General features: G+C 45.7%; 1 protein-coding gene across 8 annotated transcripts in view; it reads left to right on the top strand.

Moving 5' to 3' along the window:
• Positions 1–13847, top strand: part of TMEM205 (transmembrane protein 205) — a 61348-nt gene that overhangs the window by 27389 nt on the left and 20112 nt on the right. For 4 of the 8 annotated variants that reach the window (XR_013609514.1, XR_013609522.1, XM_078684173.1 and 1 more), the window contains exon 2: positions 13404–13491. The exons of 3 other annotated variants lie outside the window; for them this stretch is intronic. Coding sequence is in view for 1 of the 5 variants with exons in the window: in XM_078684172.1 (XP_078540298.1) it covers positions 11539–11605; positions 13404–13491 (155 nt within the window). In the remaining 4 variants the exon portion in view is untranslated. Of the gene's footprint in view, positions 1–11453; positions 11606–13403; positions 13492–13847 lie in introns of those variants that run through there. One more of the 8 variants, XM_078684172.1, reaches the window with a different exon arrangement.

Below are 13847 nucleotides of genomic sequence, written 5' to 3'. Positions count from 1 at the left end.
ACTCACGACCTTTCCCTCCCCTCACACTCCCATAGCGGACAACCCGCTCTTTCCCCCGGCCTTTACCTCCCAGGCATTTTCAAAATGGCAGAAAGGTGGATTCAGAACGATCAGTGATCTTTATGAAGGGGGCACGTTCAAAAAGTTTACTCAATGCAGAAAGGAATTCCTACTTAAGGCGGAAGCAGGGCTCCAATACGCACAGCTGCGGCATTGATTATCCTCGGTGGAGATGCAACAGGCGGCCACTCGCCCGTTCATCCCCTTTGAACGATTGGTTTGTTTCTTTGATGAATCAAAGGGCCTTATCTCCCGGACATACCAGATCTTGCAGCATCCCCCGCTAGTAACCACTCATCTGTATGAGCGCCAATGACAGTTGACGTCCCCCACTGAGATCACGCCCGCGCAGTGGAGTCGCTTGTGGCGAGACATCCCAAAGGTCTATCGCAGTATATCGCAACGAGAAACTGTGTACAAGATGATGCAGTGGTACTATACAATAAAAAAGAGATTCCTTTCCGTGTTACTGATTTCCTTTTGTGGCCAAAGGGCCTACACACTAGTATCACTTTACTTGTGTTCAGATTTAACTTTCCTTTTTTGACCAGCGAGATTAGACATTTGTTTTAGTTTGATAGTGTTAGGACTTAACTTTCACCTTGTAGCCAACAGGTCTACACACTAATCTATCTTAAGTGGTCTTTATCTATGACTTAGATAATTATTTTTACACATGCACAAGAATTATTTATATCTCTCAAAGATTTTTTTATTTTGTAAAATTTAGAATTAAAAACATTTGATCACTTACACAATTTCAGAATTTCTAATGAACATGTACTCCGGATTGATCCTATTCTAATACAAATGACCAAACCTAATCTAATTTTCCTTAAATTAAAACAATTCATATACAGATTCAAAATCATACATATACATTTTTTTTAATTTTTTTGATTGAAGACAGTCCTTTGTCGACGCGTTTCGGTGTGTAATGTTGTTAGTACACCTTCTTCAGGACAGACTTATATTTAAAACCAAGTGATCTTCATTTTTTATTAATATGCTGTCACTCTTCTTACTTTAGGGTTCCACACCATTGAGGAATGGTTTATTCTTGTTCCTCTATGCCTGTGGAATAGGTGTTTAATAACCTCTGTTACTTTAAAACCGGGAGAATTGTCTATCTTGTGTCTGTTTTAGGTATCTTGCGACTTTCAATCTGCGCGAGATCTCACGTAGTTGTTTTACTTCAAGTTGACCTTGTTGTATCATGTATGTGGTCCCTGGTTTGGGGTTCATAGACGGAGTTCCATTTCGTTATGGGGTTTTATTTCCTTTTATTCCCTCCTACGACTGGTTGAGAGGTGTCTTTCTCCCAAGGGTTCCTCGTCTGATTTTCTACGGAGCTTCCGACACGTCCTCTCTCCCTATCTACCAACGGGAGAGAGGACGTGTTCCTACCCCATGACGAAACATACTCGAGTCCTTTACTTTAAGTAAATTCGTAAAACATGAGCTAGTCTCCTTTTGATTAAAATCAAAACAATAGACAACCCCTGTGAAAAGGGTCTTATAATGATTATCTCATTGCAAATGTTCAAATGTTTGTCGGGGGGGAAACCAGCGCAAAACCCCTTGCTTACTTCGGTAATCTGTGGGATTCCATGTAACACAATATATGTCTAAAGCTTTACCAATGTGTAATGACAATCCACCCTTAACGGTCTATTGTTTTTTAATGCTTTTCCCAATAAATTGGTCCGGCTAACAGTTTGTTGTAACTTTTCATAAAAAAACATGTTCGGCTTATGGTGGCTAACATATATTTTCCCATAGCACAAATTAGGTCCAGAGCCCTAATCATTGGCTTGTCAACATAACCATTTTAAGATTACTGAATTCTGTATAAGCATTCACACAATGCAACCCTAAGGTATACAGTCAGACATGTATATATATCTGCACAAAATTACAGATGGCAAAACAATATTTAATGACTCCTAAAAGGCTTAACAATAATTATTTAAGTGCAGATTGTCTATCTTCAGGGTTTGTCAGAGAGGTAAACTAGAACACAAAGCCAATACCACAACCTTTGCTTACTACAGTGAATTGTGAGAATCCATGCAATGTAATACCTGTCTATGGGCTTTAACACAGAGTAATAACAATCCGTACTTAACCCCTTCGACGCTCATGACGAGCTGAGCTCGTCATGAGGCAAGCTCGTCATGAGGCAGAGTGGAGCTGTGCTCATGACGAGCTATGCTCGTCATAACAGCCGTGGAATGCCCACACTGGGCTAATTCCCCTCCTGTGCGGGGCATTCCCATGAATGGGCGGAGTCATGACGAGCTCAGCTCGTCATGAGCACAGCTCCACTGTGCAGCATGATGAGCTTAGCTCGTAACGAGCACCGTGTCGCCGTGCGTGGCCCCCCTCACCCCCGCACCGCGGGGGAATTAGCCCCACGTGGAAGGGGTTAAAGTCCTATTGGTTTTAACATTTTATTTTCACAATAAATAAGTCGGGCCCACTGCTTTTGTCATAAATTTCGTAATAAGATTAGCCCTATGACATCTTTTCTGAAAAATCAATGAGGCCTGTAGCAATTTAGCACTGACATTTCAACGTAAGCAACTCATGCCAACTGTATTCTGCATAAGCTTCTCATCAAGGCAACTATCAGCATGTAGTCCTTTTACATTGTACATTATAAATATGTAAAAATAACAGTTATCAAAACTCTTCCACAAAGGGTGTAACCAGGATTCTCAATGTGCAAATCTTTCCAATGTGGCAAAAATTGCAATACAAGCACCCTTTTTCAGATGATGCACACAACGTCTACTCATTCAAATTCTGTTCTCTGTGTAATTCAAATTTGGGCGGCGCCAAAGCCCCTCAGCCGTCATAAAAATACAAATATGCCCACTATTTCAGTTGCCAAAATTATATACAACCCTTCTTAAAATAGCTTAACAAGGCTTCTCAAACTGCAGATCTTTTGCCCTTGGGGAATGTCACATGGCGGAATCAACACAAAGACCTTTGCTTACTGTCTAATGACAAGCCAGCCTTGACGGCCTAGTGGGTTTCACACAATATTGTGTACAATAAGTAACTTGGGCCTAGAGTCTGTTGTAACTCTTCATAATCAACAAATGAGACCTGTTGCTTTGGTCAGTGGTTTGTCACCATAGCCAACTCAGTCCTGATGTTTTAAGCATAAGCTTTCTCTGGTGTCAAAAATGGAATTGAAGCACGTTTTTCTGCCAGAGCATTGAACATCTGCCCAATCACAATCTCTATACTAGGGGGCTCAACATTTGAGAGGCTCCATAACCACTCTCTCAGAGGCCACAAAATGACAATTATGTACAAAAGTTAAGTTGGCAAAACAATATAGAACCTTTCCTAAAACAGTATAATAAGGACTCTCAAAGTGAAACTCTTCTGCTCCTAGGGATTGTCACAAGGGAAACCAACATGAAAACCCTTTCTTAGTATGGTAATCCGTGAGATTTCCTGTAAGAAAATATCTGTCTACAAATGTTAACACAGTGTGATGACAATCCACTCTTAAAGGCCTATGACATGTGCGTTTTGCTATAATAAGTCCGGCCTACTGCCTTTGTCGTAACCTTTCATAATAAATTGATCAAACTGATAATCTTGAACAAAGACCTGTCACTATAACCAATTCAATGTTGCTGTGTTGAGAATGAACGTTCCCACCGGGCAAAAACTGCAAAACACGCACTCTCTTTTTAGCGGGAGCACACAGCCTCTGCCCAATAAAAATCTGTACTCTGGAAAAACAGATTTTGGCCAGTCACAGTTCCCTTTCGTATAGTACTCTGTAAAGCTCTTTTTTTCTGTTGGTCATCTAAGGTCTGGCACCAGCCTTTAAGACATACCTAAAAAGGAGAAAGTAATTGTCAGGCCCCATTCAAGGGGTCACGGTTCAAGTAGGGGGCTACTACTGGGCTTCAACTATAGGGCCTAGTGACATTTGCCTAGGAAGTCTGGAGGTTTGTCCTACTATGGCTCTGTAGTGTAACATGTGGGTGTTCAAGCTCAGACCTCAAGCACCCAGCAGCATAATAAGATTATCCAACTTAGTGCTTTACTTTATAATAGATACCACACAAGTAATAATACACAGCTACAATTTAGAGAAACAGGTGCTTGCGCTACTGAGTGTCAATATGCTCTCCACCTCTCTTTCCCGGGTCCCCACCAAAAACCTGGATGCCAGATATTCTCAGTCGGGGACACTGGCCATGTGCACCATGTAGGAGACATTTCCATCAAAGCACACAGCAAGGGCAGAGGACCCATACAAGGAGAAAATGCAAAACTAAAGGACTTATCCACCAGCCCTGTCACTGAAATATGCTCATTTTCAATTTTTAATGATGTCATTTTAGATGTCATCAGTGAAGTCTTAAATGATGTCATAGAACATGTAATGATTGATGAAATATCTGAGGTCATGAGCAGTGCATGGCGGGGTAACAAGTTATAGTTAGCTGTGCATATCATAACTGGTGAATTTCTGTTTTTTTATTTTTTAAATTCAAAAATTGAATGTCCCTGACAATGTTGTCACTGACATATTCACTGAAAAGAACAAAGGTTAAAGTAACATTACAGTTAGATGAATATGTCCGTGACATTAAAGTTTTGAACTAAAAACACCACAGAAATTCACCAGTTATAGTTATCACAAGTAACTATAACTCTGCCCTAATGTAACTATAACTCCTGCCCTGCAATGCAGTTTACTCATCCATAATTTAATTGCAAATGTTGCAGTGATATTATCAATGATGTCACAGAAGATGTCATGAGTGATGTAATATGTGATTGAGGGGAGTTTCTGGCGAGTCTTTATGCGAGTGACCTGCGTGGAGCCGAGAGCAGGCTGCGGAGAGAGGAGGAGGGCTGCTGCCGTCCCGAAGCAATGAGTGTCTAACGCCTACACCCGGGCTAGGACTACAGCCCCCAGGGTGCACCTCTGCCCACTCACCTGCGGTGACTCAGGGGGAGGCGCTTACATCGCGTCTAAAAGTGCTGCCTCTACCCCTGCGCTTTGGGAGTTTCTGGCGAGTCTTTACGCGAGTGACCAGCGTGAAGCCGAGAGCAGGCTGCGGAGAGAGGAGGAGGGCTGCTGCCGTCCCGAAGCAACGGCCGTCCCTCACCTACACCCGGGCTAGGACTACAGCCCCCAGGGTGCACCTCTGCCCACTCACCTGCGGTGACTCAGGGGGAGGCGCTTACATCGCGTCTAAAAGTGCTGCCTCTACCCCTGCGCTTTGGGAGTTTCTGGCGAGTCTTTACGCGAGTGACCAGCGTGAAGCCGAGAGCAGGCTGCGGAGAGAGGAGGAGGGCTGCTGCCGTCCCGAAGCAACGGCCGTCCCACACCTACACCCGGGCTAGGACTACAGCCCCCAGGGTGCACCTCTGCCCGCTCACCTGCTGTGACTCAGGGGGAGTCGCTCACATCGCACCTAAAAGCCACTTCCCTTCTTCCGCGGGACCAAGCCCGGGACCAAGGGCGGGCCTGTCTGTGCCTGTCCGTGACTGGGAGTGCCTGGACTGGGCCAAATCAATTGGTCCACGGTACCATTTACAGTATTGTCATAAGTTTTGATTTATTTGTAAGGGCGTCTAAAGAACGGACCTTGGGCTGTACTGGGGTTGGATGTTGTGTTAATTCCAGATAATCTTGGGCATATCTATCTTATTTTTATGAAGTTTGGGTTTTTATTTTCCCTTCTATCTTTGAAGTGTTTTATCTCATAAATGTAAGAATGGGCAAACCCAACCACACAAACTCACGCCCTCAGACACTGCAAAAAACCTTTTCAAATGGCTTATCTAGTAATCCAACTGCTATTGATAAAATGCTCCAAAAAGCCATTGGAGCCGTGACAAGCGCTATAGAGAGCACCAAACGATGCCTTTCAATCACTCCTTCAATCTCTAATGCCCCGTTGACACAAGGGCCTTCTGTTTCATCACCCCCTAAATCACTGGGTACTATTTTTGACCTATCCACTAGTGAGTTTCCGTGTGCACAGCCTCAAACAAATGTCACACTAACACCCACACCTCCCATCGTAAAAGCTCCCAAAGTTACCACCAGGAGCTATAAGCGCGTCATAAGACCTAAGAAAGGCAAGTACACTAATAAAACCCCAGTAGTTGTCAACAAAAGAACCAGAGGGTCCTCAGGCGGGCACAGTACCCACGAACCTTGCATTTACACCGCCTGTTTGGGCAACCCACTTACTAATTGATTTGCAAATGCATCTCGAACAACTCATCAAGACGCAGTTTAAAACCGTGATGAGTCCGATTGACAAGGTTGTTACACTGCTGAATACAAGGGGTGTTGGAGGTAGCCCCTATACAGCGCCAAATGGGTCTAACATTGCTGACACTGACAATCATAGCAATCACCATTCTTCACCAAGTGTTATTTCCAATGGTCCCCACGTTGAAAGGCCAGTCCAGGTGTCCTCTCAAACGATTCAGTGTACTCCACCTCCCAGCTCAACCCAAGTTCGCCCGAATAACACTAATGAGGCTATCCGATCAAACCCTTTAAATAACTTCCACGTTAATAACCTGAACCACCCTGTCCAGTTAGCAGTCCCACCTGGTAGTCCACACAATCCAAATGTCAGTGAACACCACCAATTACCCTGTCTGGACCTACCCCCAGCAGCATCCCCCTATGTAGTCATACTAGCAGGGGTACCTTCATTAAAGCCTCCACGAACTGAAACCTATGCTGAGCTCAAAAATACGACCATTCATTGGCTAAATAGGAACAGACCACTTATAAGACCTGCTCAGGGAGAAATTATGTTCGCTCGCAGAGTGAGTTGGCTGGGGGCAAAATGCAAGGACATTGATGGGGACTGCGTGGTGATACATTTCAGGGACCGAGGGGTAGTCACTCACATACTTGACAGGGGTTGTAACAACGCATCTGGTATAATCTTCCCACTTCCCCTGGGTTATTTTTATCCTCCAGACCCGATAACTAGAAGTAGCGGTCAACACCAACTCCGGTATGGAGAACAGGGTAGAGCCAATACCATCCCCCTAGAGAACAGATTCAGCTCCTTGAACTAAGTTGATTGACCACTATCAATACCCATAAGCGGGAGGGAAAAACCTTGCTCTATAGAAGGTAGCCTTTTGGAGGTACGGGGGCCAACGTTGGAGATCATCCCCATAGTAAAAAATGGACATGAAGCGAGGAAGGCACAGAGCCCACATAATGCTATTCAATGTTCCACTAGTTCCAATGTTTCCCATGGCAAAGTCCATACTAGTCTCCCTATGGCCAGGAGCCCACTCGCAGTCACCGCTGTTCCTCTAAAGGAGGACAACAGGACTGTGCTTATTTCTTGGAACATAGCAGGCATCACCTCCAAATTAGATCATCCGGAGTGGGGGGTGTTAATCGACAAGTACGACCTTTGTCTATTCCAAGAAACTTGGCCCCCTTGACAGCTCCACACATACCTGGTTTTGCTACCTATTTTATTCCCGCAAGCCAGGGGGTGAGGGGACGTCCATTTGGGGGACTCTGTATTTGCGTGGGAACTCATCTGTAAAGTGATCTGGAGATACAGGTGGAATGAAAATAATGCATTTATTCTGTAAAAAAAAAGATTTTCCGTTCTCTCTTTGAATTTGAATGCGACTCATGTGGGAGCCGCATCCACATACACTTTTAACATCCGGCACCCCCATCATGCGCACAGTAACACACCCTCTCACATGTACCTGTTCTCCCACATCCCCTTCCACGCTGCCTTTTAACCCCTCTCTCCATAGCCTTCCCTCTCTTTCACCTTATCCCTGTATCACTTTCCCCATGTACATAAGTCTTAGTAACGCATTCATTTACAGTGCTGATTTTTCCTACAGAAAGCACCTTCTGCCCCCTTCCAGCTCTCCACTCTGCACCAATGCCTCTCCACCTCTCACTCCCCTCAACCCGACTCTATACTACACCCATCTCCCTCTCTATATCAGCACTTACATTTCCACAATTCCCACTTCTATCTCCTAGAGTAGCGCAGAGGGTTAATGTGCCTGCTGCAAAGAAGTCCTACCGTGCAGATCACAGATCTGTATATTATGTGGATGGTTGAGTGGATTACTGCTTTTGTCACAGAGATTCTTTTGTTACAGCAGTTTTATAAGCTACAACCGTACTATAGAGCAGTGACTGTTATGAACTTTTATCGAAGAGCTGCATGTAAACTGCATAAAATAGATTAGGATGTAGTGTGTTTTTTTTCCTTCCAGTCTTTCATTATCTATTCCTAATGTTGCTAAAAAGGGTTTGTTTGGTTAGATATACATTCTGCTTTAAAACTAGAGACATGAATGTGCGTAAGAGGCTATGGAGAGATGCGGGACACTTTTCCCGGGTGGTAATGAGGGCATATGGGGCCGGATGTGGCACCAAAAATTATTGTCGCACAGGGCGTCACCAGCGCTAAAGCCGACCTTGACCAGATGCAAACTTGGCAAGGGTGGCGCGTGGCTGTGACTCTGCAGTTTGAGGAGCTGAGTCATAACTCGTTGCTGTGGGCACCATGCCCCTCCTCTTCTTTCTCCTAATCCCTCCTCTCGTCACACAAGCTCTGTGAACAAACTGGCCCTGCGGCTATTTTGGGCCTCAGGAATCGAGCAGGTAGGTGTGCGGGCTGTAAGGTGTGCAACTGTGAGAAAGCTGAGCTGGCCTGTGGGTAGAAGACCTGCCCCCCCTTAAATGCTGTGTGGGTATGGGCTTATTTCTCTTAAAATGTGCTATCACCTGCCAACTTCACCGGCTGCCATGCTCACTCTTCCTCGCCATCCATCATCACTCTCATCCCGGTTGCATCTTTCACCCCTTACCACTGCCTCGTCTTCAGGTCCTCCCCCACCTGCTGCCTCCATTGCTGCACCTTGCATCCACCACCACTGCCCCTTGTAATATCCCGCCTTGTACCTCCACCTCGCTACTCCCTGCCCCCCCCCCCCTCATTCCCCTACCCGGCACGGCCTCGAATCCTACCCGTCCTGGAGTACTTGTAGCTGCACTCCCTCCCTCTCTCCATCTCTCTCCTCTCCCGTCTGTGCTCTACCGAGCCCTCGACATGGCCTACCTCCACTACTCCCATCTACCTACCTCCGATGCACCCTAGTGCGGTTCTGTCGCGCTGCAGCAACCCCCCTAATGCGCTCAATCTCCATCCTTTCACCACTCAGTCCTCACCGCTTCCATAAGCTGCGCTACACCTTTACCAACCTACACTGAAGTCTTCGTCGCCCCCCACCTCTCATACTGCTTTCGGGCCAAACACGTACGTAATAACGAACACTAGATGGGGTGGGGGCGCCCCACCCTATCTAGTGTTCGTTATTACGTACGTGCCAGTGACGAGTCTGGCATTTTTCATGATGTAAGTCGTATCTTCCCTGCCCTGTCATGCAGTGTAAGGCCAGTGGGTAACAAAAGCCCCCTCAATGCGGCTGGCCCCCTGACCTCCGGGGGGGCCTTCTGGCACTGGAAGGCCCCTGGCCTGAAAGCTTAGGGCTGGTTCGGGAGCGTATGGACCCCCCTCAATGCACTTTGCAGCCCCCCGCCCCCTCGAGTTTCGTTACGCCACTGCTTAAGGCAACATGTATCCCCGTGAGCTAGTGTTTATGCATTAGGTTGTAGCCCTGCATAGATCGAGCTTCCGTCGGTGTGGGTTAGGGACACTTTTTAGGGCTCGCCTGCTGTGCACATGTGCACAGCTGGAAGCTCTATAGGGGCTTATCCAGTCTTTAACCACCACTGGCGATTCCACTGGCGATTTCTTTGGGTGCATGTGCTTTTTAGGTCATTGCGCAAGCGCAAGCCCTAAAAAGCGCGTGCACAATGCTACCAGCCGCCTGCCTGCCTGCCTCGCATTACCACATCAAAGGCAGCTTCTCAGCCCCTAATTATTCACGGCCGGCCGTACTTTCAGTTTCACGGCCGCCGGTGCACACTCAGCTCAGGCGCCTGGATTCCTTGCTGCTTGTGGCCTGGACGAATATATTAATCTAACTCTCTCTCTCTTTCCATTTCTCTCCTCTCTCTCTGCTCTGTCTCTGATCTTTCTCTCCAACTCCATACATCTCCCTCTTTCTTTCTCTCTTGTTAAGCTGCCGGCTCTTAACGCTCTGTCTGCAGCAAGGCTGTCAACGATATGCTTCGCTCATTACATTTGCGGTGTAGGAGTGTGCTTGTTTCCGCCCCCTGCCAGCACGAAAAGAGAATCATGACCACAATGGTTTACATAAATATCAACGCGCCAGGTCAATCTTTTGAGAAAATCGCTACCATTATGATTTGTAATGGTGGCTGCAGGGCATTCGCAAAAATATAATTAAAGTCGCAAGACCGTCATGATACTGGCCAATCCTATTCCTGTATATTTACATTCCTACATTCAAGCACATTGGGCTTTACTGAGTGACGCACTAAGGGCCGGTCTCACCAGCCACTTTTCCTCCTGCCCCCCTCTCATTCCTCCTGCAGTGCCCACGCCGCTCTCTCTGCTGTCGCCATGTTGGAGTTCATAGGTCGGTGTTGGCCGTCCTAAATGCCCCAGTCACTTTTTGAATTATATTATTGTAGTTTTCATTGTGTTTTTCTTCTAGCCACTACAGTTAGCCTAGCGCCGCACCATCACCCACCTCTGCAACTCCTCCCACAACACTGCCTGCTAAGTACACAGACTGTTCGCCGGTATGTGATGCGACTGCATTTCCTCTGACAGCGCCGCAGGGAGTTGTCAGCTGCTTCAGGTTACTTTTGACAAATCAGGAGAGGATAAAAGAAACCACCAGTTTAAGCACATGCACAAGTAACTCTACGTTACGTCTGCCCCACAATCCGTTCTTGATGCAGACAGAATAGTTGCTAAACATTATGTATGTGCTACGTACATAACTCTGCCTTATTAAAAAGAATTCCATTTTAAATAGCGCTTGTTACAGTTGTACTAATGTACCATTAGTCTAGACGTTAATTCCATTGGCACAGCTTCTGGGAGCTCGCATTCCATCATCAAAGGCATCAGCCTCGCTCTGGCCTCACTTCTCCTCCCCCCTAATTGCTCTCACTCTCCATCTCTTGCCACACGCATCAGTAGGCAGCCCACCCCCTCCCTCTCCATTTGTTTCTATGCCTACTGGTTTTGCAGCACTTGTGAAATCCTTCTGGTGGGTGATGCAAGCGAGGAACATACGTGGTGCACACTCAGCTCAGGCGCCTGGATTCCTTGCTGCTTGTGGCCTGGACGAATATATTAATTCTCCCATCTGGTAGTTATTGTTTGCTGTTCATTTTTTGGGGGGTGATGGGCTACGACACAGTGGACTTCTCTCTCTTTTTTTTTAAGGTATTAAATGAGAAGAAAATGTGTAGAGCAAGAATCGATCATCTAAAGGAATTTTTGCCCCAGCCGTGAACAGGAAATGCTAATTACCATACATCCCTCCAGAATCATTTGCGCACAAAACATCGTGTTTAGGAGGCTGACAGGTAATAGAGTACAGTTCGGAGTTTTGCTCCTGCTTTCTTATTGCCCATTGACACTGTGGTTTGCACACTCTGTCAATTTGTTTTTTATTCTACCACTGGGCAAAGTACCATTAGATGTGTGCTTAAAAATATCAGCAGTACTTATTCACTCGTGCACGGCTCGCTCTTGGATTTATTTTTATTGGCCATTAACTCTGTGGTTTGCGCACTCTGTCAATTTCTTATATTCTCCCATTAGGCAAAGTAACATGTGCTGTGGGCTTAAAAATATCAGCATTCGTTAATCACTCGTGCATGGCTTACTTTTTTTTATCACTTGTGTTTTTTGTTTCTCTCTCTCTCTCTCTCTCTCTCTCCTTCCCTTCCCTTCCCTTCCCTTCCCTTCATTTACTCTCTCTCTCTCTCTCTCTCTCTCTCTCTCTCTCTCTCTCCTTCCCTTCCCTTCCCTTCCCTTCATTTACTCTATCTCCCCGTATTTCTCTCTCTCTTTGACTCCCCTTCATTCACTCTCTATCACCTTTATTCTTTTTCCTCTTGCTCTCTTTTCTCTCACTCATTCCCACACTTGACAGGACCAACAGTGGGCGCTTCTTACATACAGGTACAACAGAGCGCGCATCTCACACAGACAGGAACAGGGGCCACATCTCACACAGACCGGAACAGAGGATGCTTCTCACACAGACAGGAGCAACAGAGGGAGCATCTCACAGACAGGAACAACAGGGGGCGCATCTCACACAGGCAGGAACAGGGGGCACAACTCACACACACAGGACCAACAGGGGGCGCATCTCACAGACAGGAACAACAGACATCTATCTATCGCCCTCACTCTATCGCCCTCACTCTATCTATTTATCTATCGCCCTCACTCTATCTATCGCCCTCACTCTATCTGTCTATCTATCTATCTCCCTCACTCTATCTATCTATCGCCCTCACTCTATCTATCTATCTATCTATCTATCTATCTATCTATCTATCTATCTAGCGCCCTCACTCTATCTATCTATCGCCCTCACTCTATCTATCTATCTATCTATCTATCTATCTGACTCTATCTATCGGACTCTATCTATCGGACTCTATCTATCTATCGCCACTCACTCTATCTGTCGCCACTCACTCTATCTATTGCCACTCACTCTATCTATCTATCGCCACTCACTATCTATGTATCTATCTATCTATCGCCACTCACTCTATCTATCACCCTCACAGCATCACTCTGTGCAACTATTCAACAATAACTGGTTCAAATATGTTCTCTCAATGTTTCAAGCTTTATTACAATTGTCACAAAAATGTTAATATTTCACCTCTGTTCTTGGATTTTCGACACAATAAAATACACTGAACATAAGTCTAAGTCACGGACATACAAAACATGTTGCATTACAAATGCTATAGGTGTCACATTTGCAAAAGTTAAAAGTATTGGCATTGTTAATGACAAAGCTATTCATTTTGCTATTTTCAAGACCAACACATAAAAATAAAATTGTCATTTACAAAACCAATAGATCCAACTTTTCTAATGCGAGACCTATTGCATTTCCAATGCTTGTTTAGCCCTCTATCTGTGAGAAGAAAACTGCCCCTCGCCCGGCAGTAGAGCGAACGTGGTGATACCATGCGTTTTGTTATTGTTAGTGATTGCCATGACCGGTGTACTATAGACCCGATAACTGCCTTTAATGAATTGCTAGTAATATTTTTGCGAGAACAAAACAAAGCACGCAGTACTAAATTACCTACAGCAATGCATGAGTTTTAATATGTCGCCCCTTGCCAGCTCCTGCACAGGACTCTACAGTCACCTGCCTGAGATCACACAGAGTGACCGCGAGGAGCTGCGGGAGGAACGTTCACGCCTGGCAATCGTAAGTAGCGCCAGCAGCATGTCACCTGTCTCTTTGCAGTCCTGGAGCGTCCTCGCCTAGGCCGAGTCAGTGTTCGCTTTACCATCCGTCGACTGCCTGCTTCATGTCTTGCTCGCCCTTCTCACGGGATCTTTTTTCAGTACAAAAAAAGATTGTGCTTGCCTTGTGTCTAGTTTGTCCTCTGATGGGGCACTCTTTTGCACTTTGTGTCCTCAGGAAGCTGTCTCTCTGTATTCCAAACCTGTGTCCTTCCGGTAAGTCTATAAAGAAGTGACTTTTCGTTTGAGAGGTTTGACTTACCGTGCAGGACCCAATTTTGCGTCTCCAAGATGCTGCTTTTGCCACTTATCTAGCTT

Source organism: Lissotriton helveticus, chromosome 1_1, assembly GCF_964261635.1.
Source record: "Lissotriton helveticus chromosome 1_1, aLisHel1.1, whole genome shotgun sequence".
In the NCBI taxonomy this organism is placed as follows: domain Eukaryota; kingdom Metazoa; phylum Chordata; class Amphibia; order Caudata; family Salamandridae; genus Lissotriton; species Lissotriton helveticus.
This window is presented reverse-complemented; position numbering and strand designations above follow the sequence as displayed.